Consider the following 14,819-nt stretch of genomic DNA (forward strand, 5'->3'; position numbering starts at 1 on the left):
AGTTTTTGGAAAACTTTTGAAAACCCCCAATAATGTAACATTATATGAGGGAAAGCTCATTCACGACATTATGTATTCACTTTTTTTCAAATTTTCTGATTTCACTTTGTCACCATGTGTTATTGAGCTTCGATACTTTTAGCGTAAGGCTGTCACAGAGCAAAATGTGAAAAAGATGTTTACGTTTTGCCACCTCAATACTCACACACCATTTATTGAATTGTATCTACTAAACTAGTTGACTACGGGGCTGATAACCTGCGTCATGAATGGTTGGTGTGTGGGAACTTGAATTAGTCTCTTCCACAAGCTGCTCAGTAGCAAGAGGGTTGTTAATCTGTGTTGAAAATGGTCTCAACTGGCCAATCACATCCCTTCTTCTGTGCTATTAATCTCCAGAACAGACAATCGATGGCTGGGAAAATGTATTTTGCGGCGTACGTTTGTGGACAACCACTGCGTCATCCGTGGTTTCAGTGAATGGTGACAGATTTAGAGTCACATGTTGGGCTCTGCTGCACCTCGCTGTGGTCTCATTGTTCAAGGGCTTGCCCCCCCCATGTTTTAGTTCGCCTGTTCCGGAAGCCACACAGATGATCTACTTACGTGAGGGCCATATTTACCAAGAGACTGTTATCTGTATAGCGCATGCCACCCACACAGCGATGCTTCAGTGACAGCCCAACAAAACACCTTGAGGGGAAATGAACAGAAGTCATTACGTATAATTCAAATAGCACGTTATTCATGTGTCCATAACAGCACTGTATTGGTGGTGAAAGGCTTTGAGACCACATGCGGTTGTGTCATTTCACTGCAGCATTCACTCGACAACATTATCTCTCAGAATGGTTCACTTTATCATCCTCCGTCCGGGAGAATAGCTTCTACTTCCCAGAAACATCCTGAACTCGAGATGTCCTTGGGAATTGTTTTTCTCTCGTGACAGTAACTGTGGCCTCAGGGATGGATAGACGAGTCCTTCTCCCTGTGTCCTTCAAGATTGTGCTGTTTGCACCTATTGCTTCTTAAACTTTCAGAGGGGTAAACACAAATTCTGTGGTGACTGTTAGACCTGCCAACTGTCTGAAAAGTTACTGACTGCGTGGTTTTACTCCGGTGAGCAGCGAAGACGGTGTCATTTATTGTCTCAGCACCTGTGTGTCCTTTCAGCAAATACCATTCTCTGTCTCTATGTGGATTCTCTTCCTCTTCCACTCTTCATCCTCAGCCTGGGAAATCAGTTGAGCCCCCACCATTGCAATCCTATAAAGGGGAGTTAGTCCATAAAATAGCAATCAACCCTCAAGGGAAAGTTAGTCTGATGGCCTTTTCATTCTTGTGATGATTTTATTATGCATGTAGTAAAATGTGCTGGAACTTAGGGCCCAGCGGAGAGTAGAGAGATGAAAGCACTGAATCACGATACAAACATGAACTGGAGGCGTCTAATCGCCGCTGGTCTGTGTGTAGAACTTGGACTGCCGAGATAGTGTCTACTCCCAAAAATACCCTGTAACACTGACATTGACTGTATAATAGAATCTGACTTTCACAGATTATGCTGTGAGTATTACTCCCACAGCGTTGTCACAGGTTTCTTACCACCGCTGTGAGTTATAGTCAAACTTTAAATGAGAACTTCAGAAGAATATAGCCCCATGCGCAGACGCCTCGTACAGAAAGCAGTGGAAGCTTCACAAGAGGGTGTCGGAATGGAGATGACATTATCAGCTGAAATCAGCCCTCACAGACAAACTGCCAAGACGAGGTTCCCTGCTATTTATGGCGGCTGTAATTTGTGGTGACAATAATAACTGCAGACACTTGTACGTCTGTTAGTCAATTAAAGCCGTTAACTCTTACACAGTCACACTTACGAGGCCCAACAAACTCAAAGCACTTCACACAACCGTTTGTGTTGCTTTTTTACGTTCAGGTCTTTTGTTTGGATATCATTTTATTTTGTAATATCAAATCAAAGAAGAAGATACATTTATGAATAAATGAAAAGCCTGTTGCATTCCCTGCATGCCCGCTGTATATAGGCTACTATACAGTGTATACACTGTATACATTCTGCAAGGGTTTCATAATGGTACTACATTTATTACACAACATAACCTCCGTGCAAACAACAGACAATCAGCAGCACCAGGAGTAATCCCAGACGTGTCTATGGTCCATTGAAACATCCATAAAATGTTTGCCATCGTTCAGGCATTCAGGAATCATTCTCAACTTGGTTTATACCACTTTTGCTTCAGGACTAGCAGAACAGCCAAACATGTTTATACCCCAGCAAATTCCTACAGCTCCCCCCAGTGAAGCCCTATAAACCTCAGCTGATTGATCCAATTTTACCTAAATCTAGTCGGTCTGCCCGGGGGTCTCCTCCCATCAGGAAGCATCTTGTCTCAAAGCAAAACAAGCTCAGCTGGTGCTATTTAACACAAAGGAGCCTCAGCTCGATGCAGAGCTTCTCTTGAATTGGCAGGCGCCTTGCTTTATCACTCGGAGTCGGAGTCCAGCGACCCTGCAGAGAAACTGAATTTCGGCTGCTTGAATCCTCTATCACACTTTTGCGGCCACTACCCAAAGCTCATGATCATAGTTGAGATTCACAGCAATGACTCAAGCAGAAAAACAAGAGCTTTGCTTCCTTAACATCAAGCCTTCAATTATTCTGCTGATGTCCCTGAGCCATATTCAGTCGTGTGATGGTTCTTATCCTCACCACTAAGTTACTAGGATCAATCCAAACTGTTTTACGGATTATTTATTCATGATTTAAAGTTTTTCCTCCTGAATTTGTTGTGCTCCTTGAAAGGAAAATCACGTATTCATTAACCAGGGAATAAAAGGTACATGTATCTGCTGTAGCTGCATCTGAAGACTCCTGAAGTTTAAGTGAACGGGTAAAACTACTGAAAGAAATGACAAAAGAATTCAAATCATTGGAAAAATAAACGGTTTTGGTTTGACAGTTTTTAGAATATATAAATTGTTATCCTTTTTAAACAGATTTCTTATTCAAAGCAGATTTTAAAAAGTACAAAGTCAGTAAGACCCACTCAAAACTGTGGATTCCTGAGAGAGTAAAGCAGGAAAAAGGATAATTTTCCTAAAACACTTTAATTTATTCCGAATTGACAGCACTTAACCTTACTGCTGGTCAAAACCTTCGCCTCTGGCAAATGGATCTTTCAAAGATGTTATAAAATATCAATGACTATAGAAATGATTGTGTAATAAACCAAACATTGACACCGTTTCCATGATAAATATCCACTCTAAGAACACAATACACTCGTTTTAATGCCTTTTTTAAACAGTTTTTTGTGTAGTCTTTATGAAAACCTTTATAATCATCTCTACCCCTTTTTATACTCTAACTGTGAGAATGGTCTGCCACTATGCTCAGGTTTTTCCCATTGATCCCTTCTGTCCTCACACCTTTTGTTTTTTGATTTGTGTTGTGCCTCTGCAGGTTCGCTCCAGTAAGTGAGCTGGCTCCATTTGGCAAACCAGTGGGGACCATCCTGGCTGCTGCTGTCAATCAAACCATCTTCTACTCCATTGTGGCAGGGAATGAACAGGGTATGTTCTACAGATCATATATATTAATCCTGCAATTCAGATATTCAGAAACTCCAAGGGAATGTTGTTTTCCATACGTTTGGTTTCCCATAAACGCTCCCAGCCAAACACACTTACTCAAATTACGACAGAGGCTTTGTGTTGTGAAGAACAAAGTCCTCTTCTTCCAGTTTTCATTTCCCAAAATAGAGAAAAGATAATGTCAGCTTCTAAAAAGCCTTTCACTAACAACTGCGGATATTCTTCGCAGTTGAGAGAACTGCACAAAACATACATGGGTTTTTATTCATTAATGCAGATTTTGAAGCTCCATTCTTTGAGCCATTAGCAGATGAATCGTTGTATTGAGAGAGTGAAACAGGGGAAGCTGTAGCCCGGCTCCCATGCGGACCTCGATTTCCCCCGCAGTGATCTTTGTCACTGTCATGTGGAAACTTGAGCTCGGGTCATATTTCCTTAGATGCTCATGGAAGGTGCAGGAGGACCTCAGAAGAGTTTCATAAATCTGCCTCCAGGCCCAAGCAGTGGTCAAAGCTTGACCTTTTTCACACGGACACAGAGGAGCTAGGATCTGTCCGTGCCATTTAAGGGACCAAAAGTATTTTTGTGTTATTTCCTTTTATCAGAGCCACAACTAAACTGACATTCATTTTGAAAAAAAACTAATTTCGGTCTCCTCCATTAGAATTTATGATATTTTTATTGTGTGTGATTTCTTTATGGTCTAATGGCTGCTCTTTTCTCCAGCGCTGCCACTCACTACAGACAGTGTGGAGTGGCATTTCAACACTACTCCCCTCGGGATGTGGTTTTTTTCAACAGTTATTTTTTCCTCTTTGTTATGTGCTGTGTTTTTCTGTTGGTTCCAGGTCATTTCCAGGTGAACAACAGGACAGGCGTCATCTCCACAGCTAAGCCCCTGGATTATGAAAACGTGACCAGCTATGTCCTCAGAGTCCAGGCGGACTCGATGGTGGTCGTCATGTCAAACCTGCGAGTTCCTTCCAAAAGTAAGAAACAGACGGCTGCGATGTTTAGGTTGAGTCGTGAGGTATCGGAGATGAATCGGTGTTTCATGTCATTCCAGGTGATGCATTTATATTTAACCATAATCCTTCACTGTGACAGATAATGATTAAATACAGTTTGTGGAAATGCTTTCACAGCCTATTTTTATATTTCGTATTAAATACCAGATTTACCACGAATCCATTGAGCTTTTTCAGCTTTATTCATGTGCACATACCTCTAAAATATAATAAAAAGAGAAAAGTTAAACATGTTTGATTCTAAAGTAAGAAACAAAGAACAATAACGAAGTATCTCCATGATCTTGGTTTATTATAGTTTACATATTAGTTTTTGGCAGCTGCCAATCTGGACCAAAAACAGGGAAACAACGTATCATTGTGTGTTCTGCTGAGCTGTGTGCTCATGTGCTTCATGCACCGATACCGCTCCTCGCTGCACTGAACCATTTGTAAACTGGCAGGTGGCAGGTTTGCTGCATCCTGTGATTGATTGTTGAGTTTCACACTCCATTCCACATCAAGCTGATTTTAAATTGACTGAGGTTATACTGTATTGGTTGCTTTCGTGTCCAGCTCAGCAGCCGCTTGTCCAAGGCATATTGGAAAAAGCAGCTTGTCTGACCGATATGCCATTTAAAGTGAATGCCAATATGTTATTCGACCCCCCCGCGGTGCGCTCGCTGTATGTGAAACTTAAACTGGTGGAGTGCTATTAGTTAAGCTGCTTTCAGACACTGTACTGAACTCTGGACATTCTCCTCAGGGGCTGTAAGTGAGAACGCAAATATCCGGTGAGCTGACGTGCGCACGATTCAGTCTGGAAAACTTACAGCGAGCATGTGGGAAACTGAAAAATAAAAAAGGATACAAATACCTCAGGATGAAAAAGAGGTGCCTCACACGTGGAAGACAAAGACGTCAACTTGGAAGGACGACGAGATGTGAGAGCGGTTGGTGATAAGGGCCGGATCTAGAGTCGATGTGCTGTAAACAAAAACCTGAGATTTCCACAGCAGAATTTATATGCTCTGTTCTGCCTCCTGCTGCTCTACCCAGACGCCAACCCTCGCCTGAAAGCTCCAGAGATTTTCCTGCTGTTGTGAACGCCTCGGAAAATCTCCTGCCTATATTCGTCATAAATCTTGAGAATGTCCGGAGCCAGTTGTCAGGGGTTCTTGTCTCAAAACAGCTTCTAAAATATTGAATAACAAGATACATGTGCAGTGTAGAGTTCTGACTCTTACCTCTCAGTCACAGTAATTACTGAAAAACTCAGTTCAACAATATCATAAATCCTTAAAATTGTTGTGCCCAAATTCGTTGCAAGGGTCTAACAAGCCCTAATAGCCCATTTGTTACAATTTAGGCCGACCACCCCCCCAACACGGGGGCGGGGGACAAAACATTAATCACAGCAAACACTCAGTTGATAAACCTCCAGTGTTTTCCCAGTCTTGAAGCTTCGCCGTGTATGAAACAAACGAGATCGTACAAAATGCCGGTCGACGGACTCAGTGGAAGAAGGAGGCTGAAAGCCTGACATCACAGCCTCCTCCCGACTCCCTGATCCCCCTCCAACAGTTCAGCGTCTCTCCCTCGTCTTTGTAGTCCGGATTCTTTCAGATGCTCTCTCCTCGCAGGCATTCATGGTGTTGCGCTCAGTTGTAAACACACAAAAAGGGATGGAGGTACTTGAACGGAGCCTGGGAGATAAGGTGAAGCCTGCTCTCCGCCGTACCTGGTCATGCTGCATAAAGCATGGATCATTATCCGATCCAGACAGTTAAAGAAAGTGTCAGATGCATCCGCCGCCTGAAATTAAGGTTTTTGAGACGCTGTTTGACCGACTGATGCGTTTCGTCTGAAGCCTACTTACACCTTCAGTCTGCAATCTCTGGATGCTTCAGCTGGAATATCATTAGGCTGCTTTGTATCCTGTTTACTGACGAAAGTTTTGCTATAATGATGGATGAAGTACCAAAAAACAAATGGGTTTCATACCTCACTCTCAATCCATTTGAGCCTCCAATGAATAATCAATGATCTATCCTTCCCGCCTCTTTCCATCTCGCGCCGTCTGTCTCTCGCGAACCGACAATTACAAGTACACAAAATGCACACACACACACACACACCTCACTTATCTGAGGAAGAGAGCTTAACTGGCATCGTCAGGCTGACAACCTCTTTTGGCAGTGACGCCGTTTCTTTTCTCACTCGTCTCACTTGTGTTATTGTAATGCAGCTCAGGCTCCATGACAGGGAACATCTCTCCTCTCATTAATGAGTCTGTATTGAATTTAAATTATCAGAGCATTACGGGACTGATTTGTCAGATAGATTATCTTTGCCCCATTAGGACTCATGCGGTGCATATGTGATGCACATAGTCTACGCACAGCCGGATATCCATGTGTATATGCAGGAGTATATGAGAGCAGATTTAATTAAACATATTTTTGAAACGATAATGCACTCTTAGGCACACTCCAGCTTAATCTGCTATAGCGGCAATCCCTCCTTTTAATGGACCAGTTTCTATCATGCATCTTAGAGAGAGAGAGAGAGAGAGAGAGAGAGAGAGAGAGAGAGAGAGAGAGAGAGAGAGAGAGAGAGAGAGAGAGAGAGAGAGAGAGAGAGAGAGAGAGAGAGAGAGAGAGAGAGAGAGAGAGAGATGAGAGAGAGAGAGAGAGAGAGAGAGAGAGAGAGACACGGGGGGGGGGGGCTGTGTACACCTCTCCCCCGGCCCCTGGAGTCTTCCCTCCCACACTACAGGGTCTATGCCTTGTAATTTGATGTGCTGTGTTTTTGTTTGTCCCATTCCCCCGGTGCATCCTTAGCTCCAGAGCCACACGACTTTACATTTGTGTGCGGCGCCAAAAGAAAAATGGTCCTTGACCGGGCTTCTTTCTTTTTTGTTTGACCTAAACTGCAGTGCTGGAATAATGTGTCACTCTACGTACAGTATTTATGCTGCACCCTTCCCACGTGCAAAAGAGACAAATTAGGGTAATGAATGTTTTAAGTGTGGTTTCCTTTTTACAGACATGATTTGACGAAAAACCACTAAACCTATGTTATCTATCTTGTTGACTTGTGTACCTACATGATTCAAAATGTTTTCAACAGAGTTCAAACTTCCACAACAGAGTTAAATCTTCCACAATACAAGGTTTCATTTTTTACGTCTTCTGATTGCGTCATCTGCTCGAAAACAATGTCAAGCACAGCCAGCCAGTTGACAGATTGTTCCTTCAGCTCTTTGTAATAGTCACTCGTAATCAATCCTGATTATTCAACTTCGTTTGCTGCATAACTTGAAATCAACTCTCGCATTGCGTCTGTTATATTTTCATCAGCGATCGTGATGAAGACAGCCACTCGTCATCAAATTCCTTCTTCTTTTCTTTTTTTATTGTTTTGAATGAGATACGCCAAGCGGTCAAAGTTACATATTTTAATTGTAAAAGCAGAAGTCTCATAAAAAGACCAATTAACCAGCTAATTTTGTTTATTAAAATGACACATCTCCTTTTCTTTCTTTCTATCTAACGGCGTTTCCATATTGTCTGCTCTTCAAAATGTTTTCCCCAGTCATGGTCACACTGGCCTGTTAAACTCTCCCAGCTGCTTATTGATGCTACTGTCGTGCAGCGAGTTGTGGAGAAAAGAAACGTTTTAAAAAATAACACGAATGATGCAAGATAGTCTTCACTCGCAAGTAGCGACTCGGAAGCCAAGTATTTATTGTCACCTTTATTATTTGATTGAGCAATATTTCACTCGTATCACTAATTGGTTGGTAAACAGAATACAAATTGGTTCGGTTGTTTTCTACTTATCAGGGGAAGGAAGAAGTCATTAGCATTTCAGACGCTTCAGTTTGTCTTGAGTCACAATATATGTTGTATCAAAACAAAATGAACCTCCTGATTGATTAACGCAAAGTTCACCAAAGTTCCTCCTCACGCCTTTTCACGCTGTCGTGTTGAGTTAAGAGTTGAGGGATGTTTCTCTCCCCAACGTGTAATTATAAATCGCTGAAAATGAAGAAGGATTTTCTCTAACAGCTTCCCCAGGTCATAATCAAACCAAGCAAGAAGTATTTGTATTTGCAGTGAGTTCTTGAAAAAGTTCGGTAAATCTTACTCCCCACTTTTTCGAAACATGTCAAACTTTCAGAATAGTTCAGAACGCCCGCCTGCGGATGAGAGGGAAGTTTATTTAAAATCGGTGATGGCCATCATCTCGTTGACAGACTGAGATGTTTTTGGTGATGACTAACGTCTGGGAAATCATTTCTGGCTCTCTTTTGAAGTTGTGGTACGAGTTGATGACCATGAAAAATATCGACAAGACAATTTTGAAGCTAAATTGTGCAGCATTTGATCAGCGCCAGTGCGGACGACTTCACAGACGTGTTTATCTAACAGTCAGTGACCGTGATGTTCTCATCCTTCCGGGCCTGTGTGTCCCAATTCTTATTTTGACAGGGTGCAGCACTTCTGCATTATCCCCTTATCAGATGCTTGGATAGGTACATTTAAGTAGAGAGAGTGGAGTTGAGTGCTGTTTATTATTTTATGCAGGTTTTACCACTATGACAGCTACGTGTTGTAGATCTGTATTGTGACAGTAGAGGCGTGCACTCACATCCTGTGCAATATGTGCTTTTTGCAGCGAACACAGCCAAGGTGTTTATTGAGGTGCTTGACGAGAACGACCACCCTCCCCTCTTCAGCAGGAAGCTCTACATAGGCGGCGTGACGGAGGACACCAAGATCTTCAGCTCCGTGCTCAAGATTGTGGTAAGAAAACATCAGTTAACGGCTTTTTGTATCAGCATGCATGGAAAAGGGGTGAAACTAAAGGGGCCTGATTCTGCCTCCACCTCTTCAACGCTCACCCTGCAGCCACGGTGGGAGAATCCATCCGATGTGCTCTCTGCGGCACGATTTCATCTCCTCCCCGTATCGCCAGCTGCATCTGTTCCTCAATTTCACTCTGCCCACTGTCGGCCTCGTTCCCGAGCAGGTGGGATCAGAGAGATCTGGTCGGTGTAATTCCTGCATGTTCACAGAAGCATGGCCGGACATCCTGTCTGATTATCAGCCCGCTCTGCTAAAGAGGCTTCACTCGTTCGCTCTCAGCACCACCCTGTGTTTCTGTCTATGCGTAGGTAGGTGGGTGTGGGAGTCTGTGAACAGGGCCGTGCTGAATCGTCACCTGTAACCTCCACTTTGAACACTGCTTTTAACAACTTTTATATTTAGTTGGTTTTATATTTCTAGTTATTCTCCATTGGATATGATGGATACAGAATTTAAATATAGCCATGGAATGATGTCATTTACTCTGCAGGTGGGGGGGAATCATCTCATACTTCCTCTTTAAAGTCCTATTCTTGTCGCTCTCATATTTTTTTTCAGGTACATTTTGTTACTGACGCCTCTGAACACCGGTTTCCCTGTTCCAGGCTCCCTCGAAAAAGTTCAGATGTATTATAATTACCATATGCTCAAAGAGGCGAGCTGAACAAGCAGACTGTTATTACTGAGACTTGTTGGTTCTGTGTGCAGCCTGAAAGAAAACCAAAAGAGACTACTCAAGGTGGAACAAGGGGAACTGCGAACATTGCCTATCTAGTGAGGCCAAATCTATAGAGGCTTAGAGATTTAAATATTATTTCTTCATGTTTTTTGGCAAAAATTCAATTTTTTGGTTCGCAATTTGCATAGTTCTACTTCATCCCTTGCAAGTTCCATGATTTATAACCCAATCCAGTGTGATTGTTTCCCATCCAGTTTGACTTTTCCACCGTGGTAATGCCGACTCGGCCAGAGATCACAGCATATTATCTTATCGCTGGAAAAACCATTAATGTGACAGTCGATCGAGGGGTGTTTTTCACATTAATTCCCCGGAGCACAACTGGGTGTAGACTAACCAAGACTAAGCTCTATCTTTGATGTGATATAACTGTGTCAATGCCAATAAGCAGGACTCCCATTGTGCAGTTTATCTGGGGGGAATTGATCACTTTCTAATCCCTAATAGATATAATCAGCCTCGTAGGACAGTTACCAAATAGCTCCAACCTGATTTTCAGCTGCTTATCCTTAGAATGAGGAAAACTGCCCAAGTGGAAACACAAATAGATGAATAGTTAATGGCTATTTACAGTATAACAGGCGCTGGACACAGGCCCTTCAGTCTCTGGAGCATGTTTAACGAAAGAAGAAGTTGGTGTAATATCCTGTGGGCAAGTACAAAGGTTGTGGAGGAAGATGCAGAAAAGTGTTTCTGACCTTCAGGCACATCTGAAAATAAACCAAAATCATCAGATGATGAAAAGGAGGAGGCTGATCATATTTCCCCCGTCATTACCAAAATAGGCCAGAAATGTGTTGCCGTCTGAAAGTAAGAAGATAAGAACACCTTGGGAAAGCCGGGGATTATGTTCACTTTATTGATGGTTTGAAATAAAACTCTTGGTTTTTACTGCAGGAAAGGAGCTAAGCCTTAATCTTTATGTTACAACTTATAAAAGCTCTTTTAGGACGAAGACAACTTCTCCTCAAGGGCTTTGTACAGCAACGTGAATCATGCTTTATTGGGTTTGACAATTTTAAACCTGAGTTTAAGCATAAAAGAGAGCGAGACGTGTACAGTAGTTAAAGAGATACAGACAAAGAAGATACAGCACCATCACCACTAAAAAAATTTGTATGCTAAAGTCAAATCAGACGTATTTATATATCACATGTATAACAACTGGATATTAACCAAAGTGCTTTAGAATCAAAACAAAGACGAGCTACATAAGCATGAATAAAAAGTATTATTAAAAGGCTTTAACAGAATCAAATGACAGATGAAAGCTGAATTTTCATGACGATTAAAATGATTAGATATTTTTATTAGATACAATTATCAATGTTATTATCGATAATAAGGGCAAGACCTGATGCAGAAAGGGAGACGGCTCCAGAGCTTCATCGGGGCAGCAACAGAAAACCTGGTCTCCTTTAGTTTTTAGTGGCCATTACTGCAATTTCTGGAATCATGAATGATGGCTATAGATAAAAATAATAGCTGATTAATTATGCACTACACCCAATTCCTCTTAAGAACATTTTTGCATATAGGCTCAAATGTCGCACAGTAACAGTGTCGATTTCTTCAACCAACCAACCATCCAATGTTGACTTTTTTCTGTCCTTCCCTCAACCTGGAATTAACACCAAAGTGTAAAATTATGGGTCAAGTGCTCTCTTTAATTTTCCCAGAGGCCAAAGCTTCTTTGGAGTCGGTTAGTGGGAAGCGTTGGACTGAATTAGTAATGAATCTGCGAGGTCACCTTCTCCTGAGATAATCTTTAGAAATATCGTGAACATTTGGTGAATTCTGACACATTTGATGTGTCACATGATAAAGTCACAAACACTCATAGACATTTACTACAGTGTTTAAATATATATAACTGTTACACAACTGTTCCAGGTCTCTTTCTCTCGCTCTCACTTCCCCGTCTCCCCTACTTTCTCCTCCTTCTTCTTCCCTCTCTCCATTTCCCCTTGTACTCCTCACTTTGCCATTTCTCTCCTTTCAACCCACCCAAGTTAAGGCAGATGGCCGCTGAGTCTGGTTCTGTTTTTTTTTCTCTCCACTGTTGCCAAGTGCCTGCTCGTTGGGCTCCTTCATTATAAGCTCCGGACCATTCAAGTGCCTTGAAAGAATGAATGTTGTAATTTGGCGCAGTAGAAATTTAATTTAATTGGGTTATTTACTCCCAACGTCTCATTTCAATGGTGTTAAAAAGTTAATTGAAAAATCTTTCAATGTCGAGGTAAAACTCTGGTGTGTGGAAGGAAAGGATGATTACACGATAACACTCTGCAACGCGCGACACTTACTCGACCCTGTTTTATAAGAGTAAGTAATAAGATTCATGGGCAGCGAGATGATGGCCACTCTTCACTTCCTCCTTCACCACCTGCCCTCTTATTTTAAAGATGTTGAAAAGCTTTCTAAACATCAAGGAGATGGTGAAAAGCTTTCAGAGATGTTTATTTTTTGCCGGGAGCAGAGACGTTATGTTTTTGCATCAACCGTATTTCTGTGTCATTGTCTCACTAAAAGACTTGAAGGGCTTCCTTAAAATTTGGCAAAAATGCTCAGTTGGACTCGAGGATGAGCTGATTTTGAAAGTCGAAAATCAAGGACATTAAAGATTAGATTATTGGCAAATAATGCACGAATTTTGACACATTTTCACCTAAATGTCCAATTGGATCAAATAAAAAGTTAGTATATTCTCCATCGTCGTAGCTTTACACCCTCACACCAGGAACAGAGGGTTGGATCATGACCATGATGATGTAAGTGATTTGCAGGTTATTCAGTCATCAGGATCATTTCATTTTCATTTGCTGTCTTGCAGCAGGTTGTGAACACACTTCCCTCAGTGAGTTCTATCCACTGTGTCCATCACTGTTATAGCTGTATGACGCTGTTACATACACTGTCTTTACCCATTGAGGATATCTCACTCTGACTGTGTAGATTTATGCTGCCCTTTCATTGGTAACATGCCCCCCCACCTCCCCCTCCTCTGCCAATAGCTGGAGGGGAAAAAAAGAAGATATTGCTCCTATTTATCAGTGTCAGTCGCCAGAGACGAGTACTCTGAAAATTGATGCCGGTGTGTGACCCTTGACAGGTCGTCAGCCAGTCTATCACATACAGAGACAAGGAGCCATTCACACAACACATTAACACACATCAACCTGACCTGCATGTCTTTGTGCTGTGGGCAGATGCTGGAGTACCCGCAGACATTTCACTCAGGCACGTGGAGAACATACCGACCGGCAGGTTCTAACCCACGGTCATCTCATGTGAGGAGACAGTGCTAACCGCTCCACCTCCTGTACCACCATCCAGCTATAATTCATGTTTTTACAGTAACACAGTATCAGAGTCTGACAGCGTCTACTATGAAAGGCATCGCTCATACAAACAGAAAATTCTCACCTTAACCTGCGGCTCCTCTTAGCGTAGCACATTGTTGAACTCTCTGACCCTCAGCTATTCAGTTATGGTTCCAAGTTCAGCACAAACTGTCGAAGAGTCACAGTTAGCATCAAGCTTGTAAACGTCAGTGAGCATTTATCGGCTGAAAAGATCCAGATATTTCCCATTGGAGTTGGTAGAGACCCAAAACTGAGCAAAAAGAGATTGAAAGTGGTGAATTGTAGTATCAATGTGGCCAGAACAATGACTCCAAATGAAAAATAATGTTGTGTTATAACTGCTGGTGGTGCAAATAAGTGAGTTTTCCACCACCACTAAAAGATGATGTGTCAGTTTGTTCACAACTCACTTCCACTACCCCCAAATTGAGAGTAGAGCAGTTTCCGCAGGTTTAGAGAAACTGAGCAATTCAACTTTAATGTCAGGAAGTCTTGCCTTTTCTTTTCGCCCTACAGTGCGTTACCATGGGTAAAGCTGCAGCAGCATGAAACGAATCCTTTCACATAATTGATGAGCCTCCAGCTGCAGCTCTCTTCCCTCCTGTCAGCTCCTTTAAGAGAACACCTGCATGAGGGGGTGAAATGAGCAAATATCTCGGCCAGTAGTAGGACGGAAATTAAAAGCTTCAATCTTGCACGTCTTGTTTTACTTTGCTCTGGTGAAGGAGAGATATAACATTATAATGGTGGACCTCCAAGGGTGCTAATAAAGCCAAACGTAGCACCATACAAACAAAGCAAGGAAGGGTAAAAGGAAAATCTGCCCCAAGAAAATCTCTCAGAACCTAAAACCAGACAGCTGTGATGGACTGTGTCAATGAGGTAATTTAATACATTTAATTTGTTTAGATTTGTCACGTGTCTTCAGAATAATTAAGTAACATAAGGCCTGATGCATCAAAAGGGGGCGAATCAACACTGAATCACAGAAGGAAGATAACCCCATCTGCTGGGTTTTCTGTTTACTCTTTCAAGTACATTGCGCTATCGGCACTATTTGCTGATGTCACAGCAGGGTGTCCCATCAGCAGTCAGAGGCAAAATGTGTCCTGTGATATCAATGATTGGGGAGATGCCACTGGTGCACTATGCTCGGAGCCAAACAGGCACCATCACGGTCAAGAGCTCAAGCAGCGGATGGTGGATGCTGGCT

At 42.3% G+C, this 14,819-nt stretch overlaps 1 protein-coding gene across 1 annotated transcript in view; it reads left to right on the forward strand.

The window, feature by feature from the left end:
* pcdh15a (protocadherin-related 15a) overlaps window positions 1-14,819 on the forward strand; it is a 135,676-nt gene that overhangs the window by 96,758 nt on the left and 24,099 nt on the right. Inside the window, exons 24-26 of the mRNA XM_053436360.1 lie at window positions 3,491-3,600; window positions 4,470-4,610; window positions 9,312-9,439. Coding sequence (XP_053292335.1) covers window positions 3,491-3,600; window positions 4,470-4,610; window positions 9,312-9,439 — 379 coding nt within the window. The remainder of the gene's footprint in view (window positions 1-3,490; window positions 3,601-4,469; window positions 4,611-9,311; window positions 9,440-14,819) is intronic.

This window comes from Pleuronectes platessa, chromosome 12 (assembly GCF_947347685.1).
Source record: "Pleuronectes platessa chromosome 12, fPlePla1.1, whole genome shotgun sequence".
NCBI classification, from domain to species: domain Eukaryota; kingdom Metazoa; phylum Chordata; class Actinopteri; order Pleuronectiformes; family Pleuronectidae; genus Pleuronectes; species Pleuronectes platessa.